The 21,169-nt window shown below is 39.9% G+C and overlaps 1 protein-coding gene across 2 annotated transcripts in view; it reads left to right on the top strand.

Moving 5' to 3' along the window:
* The window catches only part of TMEM87A (transmembrane protein 87A), a 244,168-nt gene that overhangs the window by 72,516 nt on the left and 150,483 nt on the right, over nucleotides 1-21,169 (top strand). For both annotated transcript variants that reach the window (XM_053697919.1, XM_053697918.1), the window contains exons 6-7: nucleotides 833-877; nucleotides 15,293-15,470. In XM_053697919.1, the coding sequence (XP_053553894.1) occupies nucleotides 833-877; nucleotides 15,293-15,470 (223 nt within the window). The remainder of the gene's footprint in view (nucleotides 1-832; nucleotides 878-15,292; nucleotides 15,471-21,169) is intronic.

The raw sequence follows: 21,169 nt of genomic DNA, 5'->3' as shown, positions 1-21,169 counted from the left end.
AAGCTTATAGCAAACGCTAGGATTTACCATCACTTAAAGTAAACATTTGTTTCTGTCATCGTTTCCTAAAAAACTGTGTTAAACTCACACTATCTGTGAGGAAAGTATATCTCTAACTTAGCGCCTCCGGCCAGCCATCGCACAGTGCTTTCTTCAAGGAGGTGACGTTTCCACCTCTAAACCAATAGTCGTGCGTATAAACTGACATCCTAGCTCGGCTATTGGCCTAGAGGTGGAAACTTCAACCCATTGGAGAAGAGCTCTGTGCCGTGGCTGGAGGCGCTGAGTTAGCGATATACTTTCCTCACAGGGTGAGTTTAATGCCGTTTTTAGGAGACGATGACATAAACTGTTTGTTTTTAGTGATGGTAAATAAGTGTTTGTTATACGCTTGAATTTACCATCACTTAAACCTTTTCCCGCCATTATGCCGTTGTTTTCCGTCACAACGGCGCTGGGCTTTAAAGCCGTTATGACGGAATACAACATCATGGCAAACGGCTGTCCTGAAGCCAACTGAGCTTGCAGGATTTGATCGCGGTCTGGAGGTCGTTCCTAGCGTCATAGGGACGCCCCCCAGACGCAATCCCATAATTGAAATCTTGCGATCGTTTACACGATCGCATGATTTCAATTTGTCCAAGTCGGAACGTTGTTCCGATGTAGACTTTATAACCCGGTCACGAAAGGGTTAAGTTTCGCCCATGCGTTGTGAACCTGTCTACCTGCAATGATAAATTCTACCCTTAATATAGTTATATTTGTATTCTGAATAGAAATGTATACAGAGCATATTTTTGGTAAGGCATTACTATGATATGATGTTTTTCAGAGGAAGAATAATGAAACAAATAAAAATGGAACTACAGAGACAGAGGTAAGTGATTAAATTTGATCATTAAAGCAAATCTTTTTTTCTTAAAGGAACAGTGTACTGTAAATTTTTCTCTTTAACCCCTTCACCCAATCCGACGTGTGTGTGTGTGTGTATATATGTATATACAATACTTGAGAAAGAAGGATTGAACAAAAATGAACTGTCAATCAAAGAGGGACACAGGCCGCACTTAGTTAAACAGAGTTTCTCCAACATAGGTGTGTCCGGTCCACGGCGTCATCCTTACTTGTGGGATATTCTCTTCCCCAACAGGAAATGGCAAAGAGCCCAGCAAAGCTGGTCACATGATCCCTCCTAGGCTCCGCCTACCCCAGTCATTCTCTTTGCCGTTGTACAGGCAACATCTCCACGGAGATGGCTTAGAGTTTTTTAGTGTTTAACTGTAGTTTTTATTATTCAATCAAGAGTTTGTTATTTTGAAATAGTGCTGGTATGTACTATTTACTCAGAAACAGAAAAGAGATGAAGATTTCTGTTTGTATGAGGAAAATGATTTTAGCAACCGTCACTAAAATCCATGGCTGTTCCACACAGGACTGTTGAGAGCAATTAACTTCAGTTGGGGGAACAGTGAGCAGTCTCTTGCTGCTTGAGGTATGACACATTCTAACAAGACGATGTAATGCTGGAAGCTGTCATTTTCCCTCTGGGATCCGGTAAGCCATGTTTATTACGATTGTAAATAAGGGCTTCAAAAAGGGCTTATTAAGACTGTAGACTTTTTTTTGGGCTAAATCGATTGATTATTAACACATATTTAGCCTTGAGGAATCATTTTATCTGGGTATTTTGATATAATAATATCGGCAGGCACTGTTTTAGACACCTTATTCTTTAGGGGCTTTCCCAAAGCATAGGCAGAGCCTCATTTTCGCGCCGGTGTTGCGCACTTGTTTTTGAGAGGCATGGCATGCAGTCGCATGTGAGAGGAGCTCTGATACTTAGAAAAGACTTTCTGAAGGCGTCATTTGGTATCGTATTCCCCTTGGGGCTTGGTTGGGTCTCAGCAAAGCAGATACCAGGGACTGTAAAGGGGTTAAAGTTCAAAACGGCTCCGGTTCCGTTATTTTAAGGGTTAAAGCTTCCAAATTTGGTGTGCAATACTTTTAAGGCTTTAAGACACTGTGGTGAAAATTTGGTGAATTTTGAACAATTACTTCATGTTTTTTCGCATTTGCAGTAATAAAGTGTGTTCAGTTTAAAATTTAAAGTGACAGTAACGGTTTTATTTTAAAACGTTTTTTGTACTTGTTATCAAGTTTATGCCTGTTTAACATGTCTGAACTACCAGATAGACTGTGTTCTGAATGTGGGGAAGCCAGAATTCCTATTCATTTAAATAAATGTGATTTATGTGACAATGACAATGATGCCCAAGATGATTCCTCAAGTGAGGGGAGTAAGCATGGTACTGCATCATTCCCTCCTTCGTCTACACGAGTCTTGCCCACTCAGGAGGCCCCTAGTACATCTAGCGCGCCAATACTCCTTACTATGCAACAATTAACGGCTGTAATGGATAATTCTGTCAAAAACATTTTAGCCAAAATGAACACTTATCAGCGTAAGCGCGACTGCTCTGTTTTAGATACTGAAGAGCATGACGACGCTGATATTAATATTTCTGAAGGGCCCCTAACTCAGTCTGATGGGGCCAGGGAGGTTTTGTCTGAGGGAGAAATTACTGATTCAGGGAACATTTCTCAACAAGCTGAACCTGATGTGATTGCATTTAAATTTAAGTTGGAACATCTCCGCATTCTGCTTAAGGAGGTATTATCCACTCTGGATGATTGTGACAAGTTGGTCATCCCAGAGAAACTATGTAAAATGGACAAGTTCCTAGAGGTGCCGGGGCTCCCAGAAGCTTTTCCTATACCCAAGCGGGTGGCGGACATTGTTAATAAAGAATGGGAAAGGCCCGGTATTCCTTTCGTCCCTCCCCCCATATTTAAAAAATTGTTTCCTATGGTCGACCCCAGAAAGGACTTATGGCAGACAGTCCCCAAGGTCGAGGGAGCGGTTTCCACTTTAAACAAACGCACCACTATACCCATAGAGGATAGTTGTGCTTTCAAAGATCCTATGGATAAAAAATTAGAAGGTTTGCTTAAAAAGATGTTTGTTCAGCAGGGTTACCTTCTACAACCAATTTCATGCATTGTCCCTGTCGCTACAGCCGCATGTTTCTGGTTCGATGAGCTGATAAAGGCGGTCGACAGTGATTCCCCTCCTTATGAGGAGATTATGGACAGAATCAATGCTCTCAAATTGGCTAATTCTTTCACCCTAGACGCCACTTTGCAATTGGCTAGGTTAGCGGCTAAGAATTCTGGGTTTGCTATTGTGGCGCGCAGAGCGCTTTGGTTGAAATCTTGGTCGGCTGATGCGTCTTCCAAGAACAAGCTACTTAACATTCCTTTCAAGGGGAAAACGCTGTTTGGCCCTGACTTGAAAGAGATTATCTCGGATATCACTGGGGGTAAGGGCCACGCCCTTCCTCAGGATCGGCCTTTCAAGGCAAAAAATAAACCTAATTTTCGTCCCTTTCGTAGAAACGGACCAGCCCAAAGTGCTACGTCCTCTAAGCAAGAGGGTAATACTTCTCAAGCCAAGCCAGCTTGGAGACCAATGCAAGGCTGGAACAAGGGAAAGCAGGCCAAGAAACCTGCCACTGCTACCAAGACAGCATGAAATGTTGGCCCCCGATCCGGGACCGGATCTGGTGGGGGGCAGACTCTCTCTCTTCGCTCAGGCTTGGGCAAGAGATGTTCTGGATCCTTGGGCGCTAGAAATAGTCTCCCAAGGTTATCTTCTGGAATTCAAGGGACTTCCCCCAAGGGGGAGGTTCCACAGGTCTCAGTTGTCTTCAGACCACATAAAAAGACAGGCATTCTTACATTGTGTAGAAGACCTGTTAAAAATGGGAGTGATTCATCCCGTTCCATTAAGAGAACAAGGGATGGGGTTCTACTCCAATCTGTTTATAGTTCCCAAAAAAGAGGGAACGTTCAGACCAATCTTAGATCTCAAGATCTTAAACAAGTTTCTCAAGGTTCCATCGTTCAAGATGGAAACCATTCGAACTATTCTTCCTTCCATCCAGGAAGGTCAATTCATGACCACGGTGGATTTAAAGGATGCGTATCTACATATTCCTATCCACAAGGAACATCATCGGTTCCTGAGGTTCGCATTCCTGGACAAACATTACCAGTTCGTGGCGCTTCCTTTCGGATTAGCCACTGCTCCAAGGATTTTCACAAAGGTACTAGGGTCCCTTCTAGCTGTGCTAAGACCAAGGGGCATTGCTGTAGTACCTTACTTGGACGACATTCTGATTCAAGCGTCGTCCCTTCCTCAAGCAAAGGCTCACACGGACATTGTCCTGGCCTTTCTCAGATCTCACGGATGGAAAGTGAACGGGGAAAAGAGTTCTCTATCTCCGTCAACAAGGGTTCCCTTCTTGGGAACAATAATAGACTCCTTAGAAATGAGGATTTTTCTGACAGAGGCCAGAAAAACAAAACTTCTAGACTCTTGTCGGATACTTCATTCCGTTCCTCTTCCTTCCATAGCTCAGTGCATGGAAGTGATCGGGTTGATGGTAGCGGCAATGGACATTGTTCCTTTTGCACGCATTCATCTAAGACCATTACAACTGTGCATGCTCAGTCAGTGGAATGGGGACTATACAGACTTGTCTCCGAAGATACAAGTAAATCAGAGGACCAGAGACTCACTCCGTTGGTGGCTGTCCCTGGACAACCTGTCACGAGGGATGACATTCCGCAGACCAGAGTGGGTCATTGTCACGACCGACGCCAGTCTGATGGGCTGGGGCGCGGTCTGGGGATCCCTGAAAGCTCAGGGTCTTTGGTCTCGGGAAGAATCTCTTCTACCGATAAATATTCTGGAACTGAGAGCGATATTCAATGCTCTCAAGGCTTGGCCTCAGCTAGCGAGGGCCAAGTTCATACGGTTTCAATCAGACAACATGACAACTGTTGCGTACATCAACCATCAGGGGGGAACAAGGAGTTCCCTGGCGATGGAAGAAGTGACCAAAATCATTCTATGGGCGGAGTCTCACTCCTGCCACCTGTCTGCTATCCACATCCCAGGAGTGGAAAATTGGGAAGCGGATTTTCTGAGTCGTCAGACATTGCATCCGGGGGAGTGGGAACTCCATCCGGAAATCTTTGCCCAAGTCACTCAGCTGTGGGGCATTCCAGACATGGATCTGATGGCCTCTCGTCAGAACTTCAAAGTTCCCTGCTACGGGTCCAGATCCAGGGATCCCAAGGCGGCTCTAGTGGATGCACTAGTAGCACCTTGGACCTTCAAACTAGCTTATGTGTTCCCGCCGTTTCCTCTCATCCCCAGGCTGGTAGCCAGGATCAATCAGGAGAGGGCGTCGGTGATCTTGATAGCTCCTGCGTGGCCACGCAGGACTTGGTACGCAGATCTGGTGAATATGTCATCGGCTCCTCCTTGGAAGCTACCTTTGAGACGAGACCTTCTTGTTCAGGGTCCGTTCGAACATCCGAATCTGGTTTCACTCCAGCTGACTGCTTGGAGATTGAACGCTTGATCTTATCGAAGCGAGGATTCTCAGATTCTGTTATCGATACTCTTGTTCAGGCCAGAAAGCCTGTAACTAGAAAGATTTACCACAAAATTTGGAAAAAATATATCTGTTGGTGTGAATCTAAAGGATTCCCTTGGGACAAGGTTAAGATTCCTAGGATTCTATCCTTCCTTCAAGAAGGATTGGAAAAAGGATTATCTGCAAGTTCCCTGAAGGGACAGATTTCTGCCTTGTCTGTGTTACTTCACAAAAGGCTGGCCGCTGTGCCAGATGTTCAAGCCTTTGTTCAGGCTCTGGTTAGAATTAAGCCTGTTTACAAGCCTTTGACTCCTCCTTGGAGTCTCAATTTAGTTCTTTCAGTTCTTCAGGGGGTTCCGTTTGAACCCTTGCATTCCGTTGATATTAAGTTATTATCTTGGAAAGTTTTGTTTTTAGTTGCAATTTCTTCTGCTAGAAGAGTTTCAGAATTATCTGCTCTGCAGTGTTCTCCTCCTTATCTGGTGTTCCATGCAGATAAGGTGGTTTTACGTACTAAACCTGGTTTTCTTCCAAAAGTTGTTTCTAACAAAAACATTAACCAGGAGATTATCGTACCTTCTCTGTGTCCGAAACCAGTTTCAAAGAAGGAACGTTTGTTGCACAATTTGGATGTTGTTCGCGCTCTAAAATTCTATTTAGATGCTACAAAGGATTTCAGACAAACATCTTCCTTGTTTGTTGTTTATTCCGGTAAAAGGAGAGGTCAAAAAGCAACTTCTACCTCTCTCTCTTTTTGGATTAAAAGCATCATCAGATTGGCTTACGAGACTGCCGGACGGCAGCCTCCCGAAAGAATCACAGCTCATTCCACTAGGGCTGTGGCTTCCACATGGGCCTTCAAGAACGAGGCTTCTGTTGATCAGATATGTAGGGCAGCGACTTGGTCTTCACTGCACACTTTTACCAAATTTTACAAGTTTGATACTTTTGCTTCTTCTGAGGCTATTTTTGGGAGAAAGGTTTTGCAAGCCGTGGTGCCTTCCATTTAGGTGACCTGATTTGCTCCCTCCCTTCATCCGTGTCCTAAAGCTTTGGTATTGGTTCCCACAAGTAAGGATGACGCCGTGGACCGGACACACCTATGTTGGAGAAAACAGAATTTATGTTTACCTGATAAATTACTTTCTCCAACGGTGTGTCCGGTCCACGGCCCGCCCTGGTTTTTTTAATCATTTCTGATAATTTATTTTCTTTAACTACAGTCACCACGGTACCATATGGTTTCTCCTATGCAAATATTCCTCCTTAACGTCGGTCGAATGACTGGGGTAGGCGGAGCCTAGGAGGGATCATGTGACCAGCTTTGCTGGGCTCTTTGCCATTTCCTGTTGGGGAAGAGAATATCCCACAAGTAAGGATGACGCCGTGGACCGGACACACCGTTGGAGAAAGTAATTTATCAGGTAAACATAAATTCTGTTTTTATTTACTATATAGCCCTGAACAACCATGAATCTGAACGTCTACCCTCCACCCTATTCCTTTATGATACCGGAATACACACCAAATAAAAATACACAGGTATTAGAACAGACTGGCCAGTTTATAATATAATAATTATACCTATCACGCTCACATGCACCATACACATTGTATCACCTTAAACTGCAAATATGAAAACTTTGTATCATGAAAAGTCCGTATATTGTTACGGGGCCCCAAAGTTGCAGCTGTTATAAACAAAGTAAATGATTGAGTAAAGCACGACAGGTGAAACAGCAGAGAACAGCTGAGAACAGAGCCAGCAGCATTCGGATTTCACAGAGAAACGCTGAAGGGTACATGGCGGTAAACAAGTGACGCAGCCCTATTGCAGTAACAAAGACTTTCTTATTGCCTAATTGAAAAACTGCAAAACAGGTACTGAAATAATAGTCCTTTGTTTTGGCTTTGAAGTCTTGCAGCTGACAGCCGGGTCTGTCCCGCCAGGGTACATTGTGCGTTTATCTTTAGAAGAGACCGCATGCATATCACTCACAAGTCTGTTCACCAAATGCGACAAGAAGTATGAACCTTGCAATCAAGTTGTTATACGGTTAAAAGTAAAGAAATCGTGTCCAGAACCAGAGCGTGTATAATCACTAAAGAGCCTGGAAACTGAACATTTACTTTGTTTATAACAGCTGCAACTTTGGGGCCCCGTAACAATATACAGACTTTTCATGATACAAAGTTTCCATATTTGCAGTTTAAGGTGATGCAATGTGTATGGTGCATGTGAGCGTGATAGGTATAATTATTATATTATAAACTGGCCAGTCTGTTCTGATACCTGTGTATTTTTATTTGGTGTGTATTCCGGTATCATAAAGGAATAGGGTGGAGGGTAGACGTTCAGATTCATGGTTGTTCAGGGCTATATAGTAAATAAAACTCTGTTTAACTAAGTGCGGCCTGTGTCCCTCTTTGATTGACAGTTCATTTTTGTTCAATCTTTCTTTCTCAAGTATTGTAAATTATTTAGGACAGCCAGCACAGTTTGAGAGTGTTGGAATTTAAGAGTTAAATTGTGCACTACCACACATTCTTATTTATTATAGTATATATGTATATATGTGTATGTGTGTATATATATATATATATATATATATATATATATATATATATACATATATTGTGCGGTACTTTGGCTATCGCACCGAACCACGTAATGGTGCTCCGCCTCCATATGAGGGCAGATGCCTGATCGTTACAGACGGTGACACTGTGTGTGTGTCACTGTCTGTAATGATCTTCTGCTGGAGCTGGTGGGAGTTGTGGGAGGGAGTCGGGTGGGCGGCCCAGCAGGGGAGGCGGGAGGAAGTGGGATGGGGCCTATGTTACGGAAACGTTAAAATAAAGGGACATGGAGGAATGGGGCAGCTACGCTACAGAAAAGGGGATGTTATTGGCCCCCTAACTAAAGATCGCTGATTGGGGGGAGGTGGGGTTACACTACCTACAGAAAAAAAATGAAAGAATTTAAAAAAAAAAAAAAAAATACAGTTTTATAGGTACTGGCAGTACCTATAAAAGAATTAAAAAAAAAAAAATAAAAAAAAAAATACGGTTTTATAGGTACTGGCAGAATGGTTATCACAATGTGATAACATTGTGCATCATACGCATCTACGCATGTCGCATCTGAGTGAGTACATTCGGGTCTATTCTCGAAATGATGCAGTCTCATCAGTGGTTTTCTCAGTGGCGCATCATTTATGAGCACTTTTACGGTTGCAAAAGATGAATTTTTTGTGGCACCCCTGTAGGCCAGTCACAGCGCACCAAGGTGCCGCGGCGCACAGTTTGGGAACCACTGGTATAGATGGTGGTTTCAACAGGCAAAAACAGCTATTTTAAATTACAAAATAAAGATAAAGGATTTATTTGTAGACAGTTTGATAAACTCCTTGTAATTGGTTTTTGCTTACAAAAAATGAGCTAGTGTGACAAGCAACAGATGAAAACAATCTTTGTGTTAAATATATAGATTGAATATATAGATATAAATATTGATTATTTCAAGATCTTAAATTATTAAATGTGTTCTCAAATTAAATGCAATCATCATACTTTATTATATTAGGCTACATACTATTCTCAAGCTAATCAAAGAATGTGCAGTGAGAATGAGTTGCATAGTGTTTTGGTTGTGAACACCTTTAACTGCTTAACGACAGAGATTTTTCCCAGTTTCCATGTTTAAAGAGCAGAAGTTATTTTGAGATGTTTGCTCTGTATTGCTTTCACCATAATTATCCACTCTCTTGGTATATAAGGTGTATGTGTGCACTTAGCATTTTTTTTAGCAGACATGGCTTTCTTTTGAATACCCTAAATGGGTACATACAAGAACATTGTGAATTTAATACTGACAAATAGTGAAAAAATGAAGGAAACATTTTTTTATTTTTTTTTGGAAGTTGTCTTTATAATACTCTCTATACAAGCATCTGCAGCTAAAGACTATACCTCTAAATAGATTGTTATCCTGATTTTAGGAATACCTCATATGTCTAGGTTTCCAAGTAATTTAACAACTTAAAGGGATATAATACTCATAGGCTAGATCACTTGAAAGTGATGCAGCATAAATGTAAAATGATGACAAGAAAATTTCACCTGAGCATCTCTATGTGAAAAAGGAAGACATTTTACCTCAAAATTTATTCAGCTCACCAGATAAAAAAACAAAAAAAATAGCCAATCAGAAGTGCCGAGGTAATGCTTTGCCTTTGCTGTGATCTCATGAGGTTTCAATGAAATAGGAAAATAACATGACTGTGCCTGCACATGCCAGATGCACACTCCCTTGCAAGTCCTGGGACAAGCATCCTGACTGGCTGCTTAAAGTCTTTTTACAGCGGGGTGTGAATACTTAGGAAATTTGAGGTAAAATATCATCCTTTTTTTACATAGAGATGTTCAGGTGATATTTTCTAGTCCGCTTTTTACAGCTATGCTGCATCACTTTCATGTGCTTTAACATTTGGTATTGTATCATTTCCCTTTAAAGCCTGGAGATTTCAAAACAAAACTTGGCCAAAGAACAAAGCAATTTTTAACATTTTTGCAGTCACTCAGTTTAATCAGAGAGAGAATATTTTTTTTATTTTTTTTTAACATATAAAACGTAATTTCCTTCTAAAGGCAGTGAGAGTCCACAAAAACATTAATGACCTATGGGAAATATTTCACCTGGCCACCAGGAGGAGGCAAAGACGCCCCAAACGGAAGATTGAAGTATCGCTCCCACTTCCCCTACCCTTCCAGTTGTTTGCCTTGTTCATAGATATAGGCAGAGAGAGGTGCTCTGCTAAAGATTATAAAGATTATTGTCCTCAAATGGATTGTTTCCTACAAGAGAGGACTGGGGAGTTGTTGGAAGCCATGTGATTCTCTTAGTAGAGTTTTTTTGGTTTGCGTAAGCTACTGGATGTTGCTGGGAAGTTCCTACGCCTCCCCCCTTTTCTGGCTAAACGTGTTAGTTACTAAATTTCTTTGAGTTCCATGTCTCAGAATGAACTGAAGCTGGGTAAGTACTGAATTTTATTCTTTATCCCCTCTAATGGCTTGTTTCCTAATAGAGTAGGAGATATTGCCAGATTACCTACAACCTAGGACAGTAAGGGGTAAGTTACTCCTTTATGGCAGCATTCGCTCTAGATCCATTCTGGGCACTATATGGGACCTCGAGACCAAGGTCGTTCTTGAGGACACTCCCTTGGCATTTTTACTATTTTATACTTACACAGTGTGTGTCTGAATTTTAAAACATATACTAATTTCAATTCTTTTATCCCCTAATGGCTTGTTGCCTGAAAGGGAAAGGAGATATTGTCAATTTGCCTGCAACCTGGTACAGTAAGGGGTTATTAACTCCTTTATGGCAGCACTCCTTTCAGAGCGGGGACCTAGGACTCAATGCATGGAAGGGCACTTTTAATGCATTTATTCATTTTTATGCTTGCAAAGTTTACAATACATTCCCATATGGGGGGCGCATCTGTTATAGAGACTAAGGCAGTACAGTGTGAGGGTAACTAGTCAGGGGTTGACTGGAGGCAGTGGTTTGGCACGGAATTAGTCTGTTTCGTTATGGAGCTGGAGCGCACTACTATCACAGACCGAACACATTTTTATTCATTTTTTTTTTAGTCATTTTACATATATATGTCTTAACAGTGCATTCTATATTTATTGCCTATGTGGATAATAAACATATCTGGTAAATAGAGTTTAACCAGTGTTTTCATATACTTATTATTGGAAACATACTCATGCTTGGTGATTTATCAGTCCCAGGGCTTAAAGTGATGGTAAAGGCTAGGATTTACCATTGTAACAAATAAAGGGGACTTTAAGTCATGAAGTATAAAATACTTTATGCTGAAAGGTTCCTTTATTTGTTTGAAGCCCGGCTATTGGCTAAGAGGTGGAAACTTCACTTCTCAGCAAAATAGCGTTCTGCCATGGGCTGCCTGAGCAGTGTGGCGAACGCTTCAAACAAATAATGGAACTTTCAGCATGAAGTACCCCTTAACCTGTTCCAATCGTAATCCTAGCGTTTCACAAACGCTAGGATTTACCATCACTTTAACCACACTTATGGCTTATGTGTAATATGAGATATCTAGTGATTTATTAACTTTCCAAGTGCTCAAATATACTGATTGCTTATATGGGAATTAATCGCATATGGTGGTTTCAAGTGTTACCAAAGCTTACCATTCTTATCTATAATAGATAATTATCATATTTGATGTCATACTTATTTCTTATTTCAGGATGTTCATATAAAGTGGTTTATCAGTATTGCCAAATTTAAACATGCTTATTTCTTCTATATAATATAAAATGGGTCTGGTAATTTCAGCAACATTCCCAGCGTTTAACCATTCTTATATAGAAGATAATCTTGAATGGTGATTTATCAGCATTATCTAGTGCTTAAAGGGATGCTAATCAGTTTTTTTTTTCTTTACTGATTCAGATAGAGCATACAATTTGAAGCATCTTTCTATTTTACTCCCACTCTCAATTTTCCTTTGTTCTCTTAATATCTTTATTTAAAAAGCAGGAATTTAAATCTTAGGAGCCAGCACATTTTAGGTTCAGCACCCTGGATAGCGCTTGCTTTATTGGTGGCTACATTTAGCAAACCAATAAGCAAGCATAACCCAGGTTCTGAACCACAAATTGGGCCAGTTCTTAAACTTTACAAACCTGCTTTTTATATAAAGATAGCAAGAGAATGAAGAAAAATTAATAAAAAGTTGCTTAAAATTGCATGCTTTATCTGAATCACTAAATAAAAAAATGTGGGATTAGTGTCCCTTTAACCATATTTATTTCTTATATAGAATATAAACATATGGAGTAGTTTATCAGCATTATTGGTGCTTACCCATACTTATTTCTTGAATGTGCAATATGCATACACAGTGGTTTCTCAGCATTATCAGTGCTTAACCATGCTTATTTATTATATAGAAAATATGTAGATCTGTTGTTTTTATCAGTATTACCAGTGCTTAGCCCTTTTTATTTCTTATATGGACAGAAAACATATATAGTGTCTTATTACCATTACCAATGCTTCACCATACTTAGTTTTATATGAAAAATAACTTCTTTGGTGGTCTATTTATATTACCAGTACTTAACCATACTTATCTATTGAAAACAAACACATCTGGCATTTTATCATTATTCCCATTCTTAACTATACCTATTTCTTATATGGGAAATAAACATATGTACTGATTTATAAGCAGTACCCATTCTTAGCCATACTTATTTCTGATTCGGGAAATAAAAATATCTGGTGAATTATCAGAATAACCTTACCTTTACTTTCCTAGCATTATCTATGCTTTTCAAGCCTTTTCATTCCAGTATCTATGTTTTTGCTTTCCTGGACAAGCCTTTCCACTTTATAGCTCTTACATTTGGTTTAGCTACGGCTCCCAGGATCTCAACAATGGTTCTAGGAGTCCTCTTTCTTGTAGGCAGACTACAAATGATTGCGTTGGCACTGTGTTTTGCTGACATATTGGTTCAGGCACCATCTTTACCTTTTGAGACAACTCTCTTAGAAAGTTACTTTGGAAATTATTTCTGGAAATACATTTTCTCAACCCCATTTTGAGAGTGGTATTTCTGGGCATTATCTTGCATTCTATCTGTATGCATGTATATCCCATAGATAAACACAGGGAGAAGCTTAGGGCTGGCTGTTTTATATTTTAAGCCTCTCCTCGGCCTTCAGCGGCTTAATGCTTGGAATGGCTAGGTCTAAGGTTGTGACTTTGGCTGCCATTCCGTTTGCTCGCTTTAATCTAAGACCTCTTCAATTATGTATGCTCAGACAGTAGAATGGGGACCATTCAGACCTGTCACAGGTAATATCTCTGAATCCACAGACAAGAGTCTCTTGACTGGTGGCAGTCACAGAATCCTGTTCTTCGGGGAATGTTTTCTACGTCCATCCTGGGTGAATTTTACTACAAATGCGGGCTTGTCAAGGGTAGGGTGATGTGTGGGACTCTGAGGACTCAGGGACGCCCATCAACTTTCTGGAATTGACGGCCATCTTCAATGCTTTTTGGTCGTAGCCTCTGCTTCGTTCCACCCGTTTTATATATTTGATTCCAATTGGACAGCATCAAAACTGCGACTTATGTTAAGTGTTAGGGTGGAACCTGAAGCTCTCTGGCAATGCAGGAGGTATCCTGCATTCTTCCATGGGCAGAGACATGCCATTGTTAGATATCAGCCATTCACATTCCAGTTGTGAAGATCTGGGAAGCAGATTTTCTAAACAGATATATTCTCCACTCGGGGAATGGCCCATAAACCAGGAGGTGTTCACCCACAGAGTCCAGAGATAGACTTAATGGCTTCCCGTCTCAATGCCAAATTACTGAGATATGGATCGAGATTGAGAGACCCTCTGGTGGACTCGCTGGCGGTCCCCTGGCACTTCAATCTAGTGTATCTGTTTCCTCCGATCATGCTGCTGCCCTGTGGTAGCTAGGACCAAACAGGAGGGAATTTTAGTGATTCTTCTGCCTTCTGTGTGGCCACGCAGGACTTAACATTCCCACTAAGTCTGTATACCATCTGCTCCTCCATTGCGGTTGTCTCTGAGTCCGGTCCTTCTAGAGCAAGGCCTGTTCTATTAAAACCTAGATACCCTGAGTTTGACTGCATTGTACGACTAGTCTTGTCTCAGAGAGGATTCTCAGAGAAGATGATCGATTCATTTAAGCATGCAAGCCTGTTGCTAGATATAAATATAAGATCTGGATGGCTCACCTGTATTGGAGTGAAAAGTGTGGATTTTCCTGGCATATAGTGAGGATTCCATGTATCTTGCAGTTTCTTCAGGATAGTCTGGAGAAAGGCCAGTTCCCTTAAGGTTCAGATTACTGATCTTTCAATTCTGTTTTTAAGAATAGTTGGCTCCTTTCCCAGATGTTCAGGAGTTGATTCAGACTATTGCTAGACTTAGTCCTGTTTTAAAACATGTTGCTCCTCCATGGAGCCTTTTCCTTGTTTGTAGAGCTCTTCAACAGGTTCCATTTGAGCCTATGTATTCATATTCTGTTGATATCAGGTTGCCCACTTTTAAAGTGAACTTGTTGTTACCTATTTCCTCTGATCTCAGAGTGTCAGAATTGTCTGCTCTTCAATGTGACCTGTCTTACTTGGTGTTCCATTCAGATTCCATTCTAGTACTGAGAACAAAACTGGGATTTTTGCCTTAGGTAGTTATTGACTTTGGTAATTAGAAGGCTTAATTGCACCTGCGCATCACAGTTCTGCAAGAGACACATTCAGGCAATGGACCCATTGCTCATTTGGCAACTGCCCAAATTATCTCAGTTGACAAACGAAACTATATATTTGCCATTGTTCTCTCTCAATTTTTGTCTCACTGTGTAAGGTGAGGAGGTTTTTGTGTAAATATGTAAAACTTAGCTTATGAGGTATGCTCTTCCTGGAAACTCAGCCCATTTGATTAGGTTGTGGTTTCAATTAGCAGAAACCGCAGTTTTATGCACACATAAAAGTAGTTTATATATTTTTCTTATGATCTTCAACATTTGGCTCCAACACATTACATAGCAGTTTTTTTATTGTGTATATTAAGAGAGAAGTCATTTGGTAACCGTCCAGAAAATAATTGTTTGTGGGTGCATGTGGGTCTAATGTAGTAAATTGTATTGGAAGGTTCATGTTGATCTTTCTCCTGCATGTGAACTCATTACTGCCAACAGCTCTCTGTACTCTCTGCTCCTGTAACGAATGCTGTCATGAAAACATGGAAGGATGGGCCATATCTCTTCATAATTCGTGTGGTAACACAGACGCCAGCAGCAAGATCCAAGAGGAGTAAGGATTCTACGACTACTGCACCTATCGACTCATCTGCTAGCAATGACCCCACTCTTAACAGTAAGTTTACCCTCATTATAACCCAAACATCAACATTACTGCTTTCTGTCCAATAAGTTGCAAACTGTCATTTACATTGACTCTGGGTGCACCAGATCTCATGTTCACACCTAATGTAATGTTATACGTCACGTTCAGACCTGAATATCACATCACACATTTAATGCCACAATATGACTGTATCATTGTTAAAATCTCATTGAAATACCTAATGCCAAAACAATCCATCTGTAAAGGTAGTCCCTCACTTTCACAAAAGCAGAGTCAGGTGTTCTTATCAACCAGTGAGGATAAGTAGGAAGTACAAAATCATTAGTACATTATTCGTTTTATATTTTAATTACTTTTAAATATTTTTTTTCTATCAGGCAAGCAAAAATATTTGACACTTGTAAATGCTACTCTCATATGCATACTGTCAATCTCTTTAATACAGTGTCCCTTTAAGTGACATTTTTTGTTTTTTCTTTTTTTTTTCTTTTAAAATGTGGTGAGAGTCCACGAGCCATTACTCCTGGGATTCAACTCCTGGCCACTAGAAAGAGGCAAAGATTCCAAAACCTCTGAGAACACTTAATCCCTCCCACTATTCTGGTATTATAGTCTTATCTTTGCCTCTCAGAAGGAAGGTGAAGAAGTGAAGTGCACCAGTTTCTTTGTCAACTTAAAGGGTTCTCAAAGCTATGTGAGAACTTTTGTCCCCCTCTGGATTCTTGGCTATACATAGAGGGGATATCAGAGTACTTAGGCAATGAATTTAATTATCCTGCAGGAGTTTATCACTAGCCTACCACAGATGTTGCCGTGACTTGTCCCTTAGCCTCATCCTGTTGGCTTGTTTTTGTACTCTTTGATATATCCTGTGCTGTTGCTGGCACTGCACTGGATTGGCTCTCTACTGGAGGCAGTCTTTTCTGCAGCTAAAAGCACAGTAGAATGGGTGCTTCTCAAGGTAAGTGAGGAAATTTCATGCACTCACATAGCCCCCAGCTTATAATTATAAACACCAATTTTGATGTACATCCTAGCCGGGGGACATGCATATGTTACCGACTAATTTCACATTTATTACTTAGACTTTTCGCAGTCTAGTAATTATGGAAATGTTATGTGTTAATAGATGCTATTTACTATTCAGCTACTTCACCTGGGTGTTGCATCTCAATGCAACCTTATACCCTCTGTTATAAACACAGTAAAAGGGATCTCTTTTTTTTGATATTCCTCAACTGCTCCTTTTTTTCTGAGTGCAACAACAATTTTTCAAATGTCTTATTATTGAAGGTAATATATTTTTTAGAAATTATTATATTGGGCTAGATTTTTATGCAGTGTATTAATATAAATTACTGTTATTACACAAGGAGGTTTCCCCTTTAATACTTATTGCCCAAGGTTGTTTGTCTCCTATGTAACAAAAAACAGTCAGGGAATTTATAGGGTGTATGCACAAACTAATAGTTTCAATGTCCCACCAAGGGGCTTATTTTCAGAACCACTGTCCAATATATGTTCAGGGGGCTTCCCTATCCCCCCTTACTTATATTTGCAAAGGGAAAATGTGATGCTCTTGTAATAAATTGCAAAATAGCAAATAACTCGCCAATACAAGATGAGTGTTTGGTTCTTTGTAGATGTACCGTCTGCCTCCTTTTAACACTCTCTAGTGCAGGTGGACCCCTCACCGGTATATTCAACCCTTGCTACAAGAGTCTGGAATGCCGATTCTGGTCTTTAAAGAAAAACCTGCTTAATATTTGATTGCTTTGCTATGTTATTATAATCCCATTTGTTGATGAGCAGTCATCTGAAATAAAGAGCCCTTCCTCCACAGCATACCCTGTATCATGTGCTCACCGCTGACCAGTATTATTCAAATAACGAAAATGAAGTATCGCAGGAGCACCATGCTTAAGGGTAAAATCAATACCTTATTGGTTATTATGCAGGGTGTCCTCACCCAGGGGTGAAATACAGAAAAAAAATCAAATTTCGAATGAAGCCTATTTTCTTCATTTGATATTTGATTTTTTCTGTATTTCACCCCTGGGTGAGGACACCCTGCATAATAACCAATAAGGTATTGATTTTACCCTTAAGCATGGTGCTCCTGCGATACATCATTTTCGTTGTTTGTCTCCTATGTTTTAGACTTTATTCTACAAGGTCTTAGTTACCTAAACATTTCCAAACATTTTATTTACTGTTTTTTTACAGTAAAAAAATGGTGGTTGTCTAAATTTATTTTATTTGTCTGTGCATTCATGGAGCATACTGAAATTTGTCCCCACTACCTTACATTATCTTTTAGAGGGTAAATCCACTGATAACAATTTTATTTTCTGTTTTGCAGGATTACTAGTTCAGCTTTGTATTTCCTAAATGTATCACATTAGACATTTTACAGTCTAATGCTGCTCCCTCTCTAGTTGTGGTGGCTATGCCTCCTCCAAGAATGTACAATTTTATTTAATTTTTTGCATGATTGCTACTAGTTCAGCTTTTCAATTCCTGAATGGATCAAATAAGGCATTCTACAGTCTAATGCTCTTCCTCCGAAGGAATCTGTTGTCCCTCTGTTTCCTCAATACAAGAGAATGCTTCAGATTTTGCTAGAGGATTTAAAGGTTTGTGCAATCTGTAGTTGTGGCTGCTATGCCTCAAAGTATGTGCAAAAGTTCTATGTCTGAAAGTCATCCTAAAGTTACATTATCAGGTTGTTCTGCATCATAACAGATCAGAACTCAGGTTGTTTTCTGAAGATGAGGTTTTTTATGATGATCAGGAGTTTTTTGTTTTTACTGATCAGGACACAGTCTACCTCTTTCATGTTTGAGCTTGAAGTTCTTAGTTCATTGTTTAACGAGGTTTTATGTATTTTAAGTGTCCAAGACCCTAAATCATTTGAGGACAAACTTTCCAAACAACTAGATTTGGTTTTTAACCCTTTTGCTTCACAAGAGTTTTTTTTATTTTTAATAAAATAATTTTCATAGAGCAAACGAAGCCTGGTCTTCTCTTTTAATCCGTCCTCTAAATGTAATAGGATGTTTCCTTGTCCGGCTTCTATTGTTGAGCTTTGAGAAATGTTTCCAATGGTGGATGGTGCTATTCGCTTTAACCAAACGTACGATTTCCTTAGAGGAAAGTACATTTTTCAGGAACGATATGGACATGAAATTAATAACCTTTATTCAAAAGGACTTTTTCATAAAGCATTGCTTCTGTAACAGTTGTGGTTGCTGTTTGGTGTTGCAGTTTGTCTGAGCAATTATCAGAAGACTATGTGGATGAAGATTTTCAAAATTGTTGACTAGTGCCCTTATTTGTGGTCCCATTGAAATAATATATATGACTTTAGCAGTGCTGGCCAGAAGGGCTTTATGATTTAAGCCATTGTCAGCAAACAGCGTGTCAAAAGATAGACTTTTATCTCTCCTTTTTTCAAGGAAGAATTTATTTGGACCTGGTCTTGGCGTTATTTCCAGATCTTCCTGGCTATTTAATCGAGTTGGAACAAGGCCAAGCATTCTTTGAGCCTTTTTCCACTTCCAAATTAGGGTGATGGTATGACCCCAATCCAGATTCTTTTCTGGTAAGGGGCATTTTAAACTTTTTTTTTTTTTCTTCTTTTTTTTTCTTCTTTTTTTTTTTTTTAGAAAGCCTATCACAGTCCAAAATCTCTGGTTTCCCAGGATTATTGAATAGGTTTCAAATCAAGGCCTCTTCGAGGAAGTTGTGTTCTGTCTCTCGTTCCAAAAGACTTTCCATATTTTATTAGCTGTAGTTTGTTTTGGAGCAAGGCCAAGGAATTTATTCCATCCTTTTCCATTATTCCCAAGAAAGAGGGAATTCTCTGACCATTTCTGAAATTAAAGGGACAGTCAACACCAGAATTTTTGTTGTTTAAAAAGATAGATAATCCCTTTATTACCCATTCCCCAGTTTTGCAAAACCAACACTGTTATATTAATACACTTTTTACTTCTGTGACTAACTTGTATCTAAGCATCTTCTGACTGCCCCTAATCACATGACTTTTAGTTATTATCTATTGACTTGCATTTTAGCCAATTAGTGCAGTGTCTGCCACTAGCCACGGGCGCAATCACAATGCTATCTATATGGCCTACAAGAGCTAGCTCTCCCCTGCTGTGAAAAGTAAATAAAATAGAGGCGGCCTTTAAGGGCTTATAAATTATCATATGTGCCTTCCTAGGTTTGCTTTCAACTAGAATACCAAGAGAACAAAGCAAAATTGTTGATAAAAGTAAATTGGAAAGTTGTTTAAAATTACATGCCCTATTTGAAAAATGAAAGTTTTTTTTGGACTTGACTGAGAAATTTGTTTAAAGTCATTAAAGGGACAGAGTTCTTGTTTTCAAAATAATTACAATCTGGACAATGCTACCCCTTATTCAACATGGTCAATTTATGCTACATTTAAATTGAAGAATGCCTTCCTTCTTATTTCTAGACCATCTCCAGCTTCTAAGATTTGACTTTCAGGAGAAACTTTTTCAGTATGTGGCTCTTCGGTTTGGTCTATCTACAGCTTCCATAATTTTTACAAAGGTTCTAGGAACTCTTTTGTCTGTAATAAGTACTCATTTTGTTCAGTGGCTCTGTAGCTCAATGTATGGAAGTGTTAGGTCTGATGATTGCAGCATCAGATGTTCTACTCTCTGCACCATTCCATATGAGACCTCTTCAACTTTGCATGCTCCGATAATGGTGCAAACATTTAATTAATCTATCTAATAGAATCCTATGGTATTCTTCAGCGAGGCAATCTCTGACCTGGTGGATAGTTTTCCAAACTTTTTTTAGGGGGGGCATCCTTTATTCACCCATCTTGGACAATGTCTGCAGACATCATTCTCTGTGATTGGGATCCAGTAGAGCACAGGGAGTTTGGTTACCTCAGGTCCTCTTCTTAAAGGAGAAACGTATCAGAGTTTTAGTTAAGACCATGTTACAGCTGTAGCTTATACCCACCATCAAGGGGGAACATGCAGTTCCTTAGCTATAATTTAGGAATTATCAAGGTTTTGCTGATTAGACACAGCAAATGTTTCTATATTTCGCATCATAGAAAAAAATCTGTTAAGCAGATTTCCTTAGTAGGTAAACCCTTCAACAGTAATGTTTTCTCCTTCAACTCATTTTCTACTGTGGAACAAGGGGGTCTTCCAAAGATAGACCTGATGACTTCTGTTTCTGAGAGTAATAGTTCAAATTGAATAGAGATTTTTCTTTAATCTGATTTACTCCAGTCAGGCCCTGGGGACTTGTGAATCTGATTCAGAAAGCAAGCTTTCTCCCATCATCAAGTATGTGAGTCACCCATCTTGATGAAGTACAGATTGTATACCTATTTTTGATAACCTATTTTTGACCTAACCTAAAACAGAAACTGGTCCACAGGAATGAAGCGCATGTGCTCATGCGCGAAACGCGTAAGATAGGAGCTTACCTGATTTCCAGTATGGAAGCCTGCTCCAAATAAACCATTTGCATCTACCTAAAGACTCAGCGCCTCTTTTTCCTCATTGCTATTCCCACAGGAAGCTACCCCTTGAGAGAAAGAACCAAGCGCTGCAATAAAGCTCCCTGTAAACTATGTCAAAACATTTTGTGAAAGCAGCACAGCAAATCACAATAATAAATCCTATAACATTAAAGTGGCATACTCCTCT

This window comes from Bombina bombina, chromosome 1 (assembly GCF_027579735.1).
Source record: "Bombina bombina isolate aBomBom1 chromosome 1, aBomBom1.pri, whole genome shotgun sequence".
In the NCBI taxonomy this organism is placed as follows: domain Eukaryota; kingdom Metazoa; phylum Chordata; class Amphibia; order Anura; family Bombinatoridae; genus Bombina; species Bombina bombina.
The sequence above is the reverse complement of the archived record's forward strand: the minus strand, read 5'-3'. Positions and strand labels throughout refer to the sequence as shown.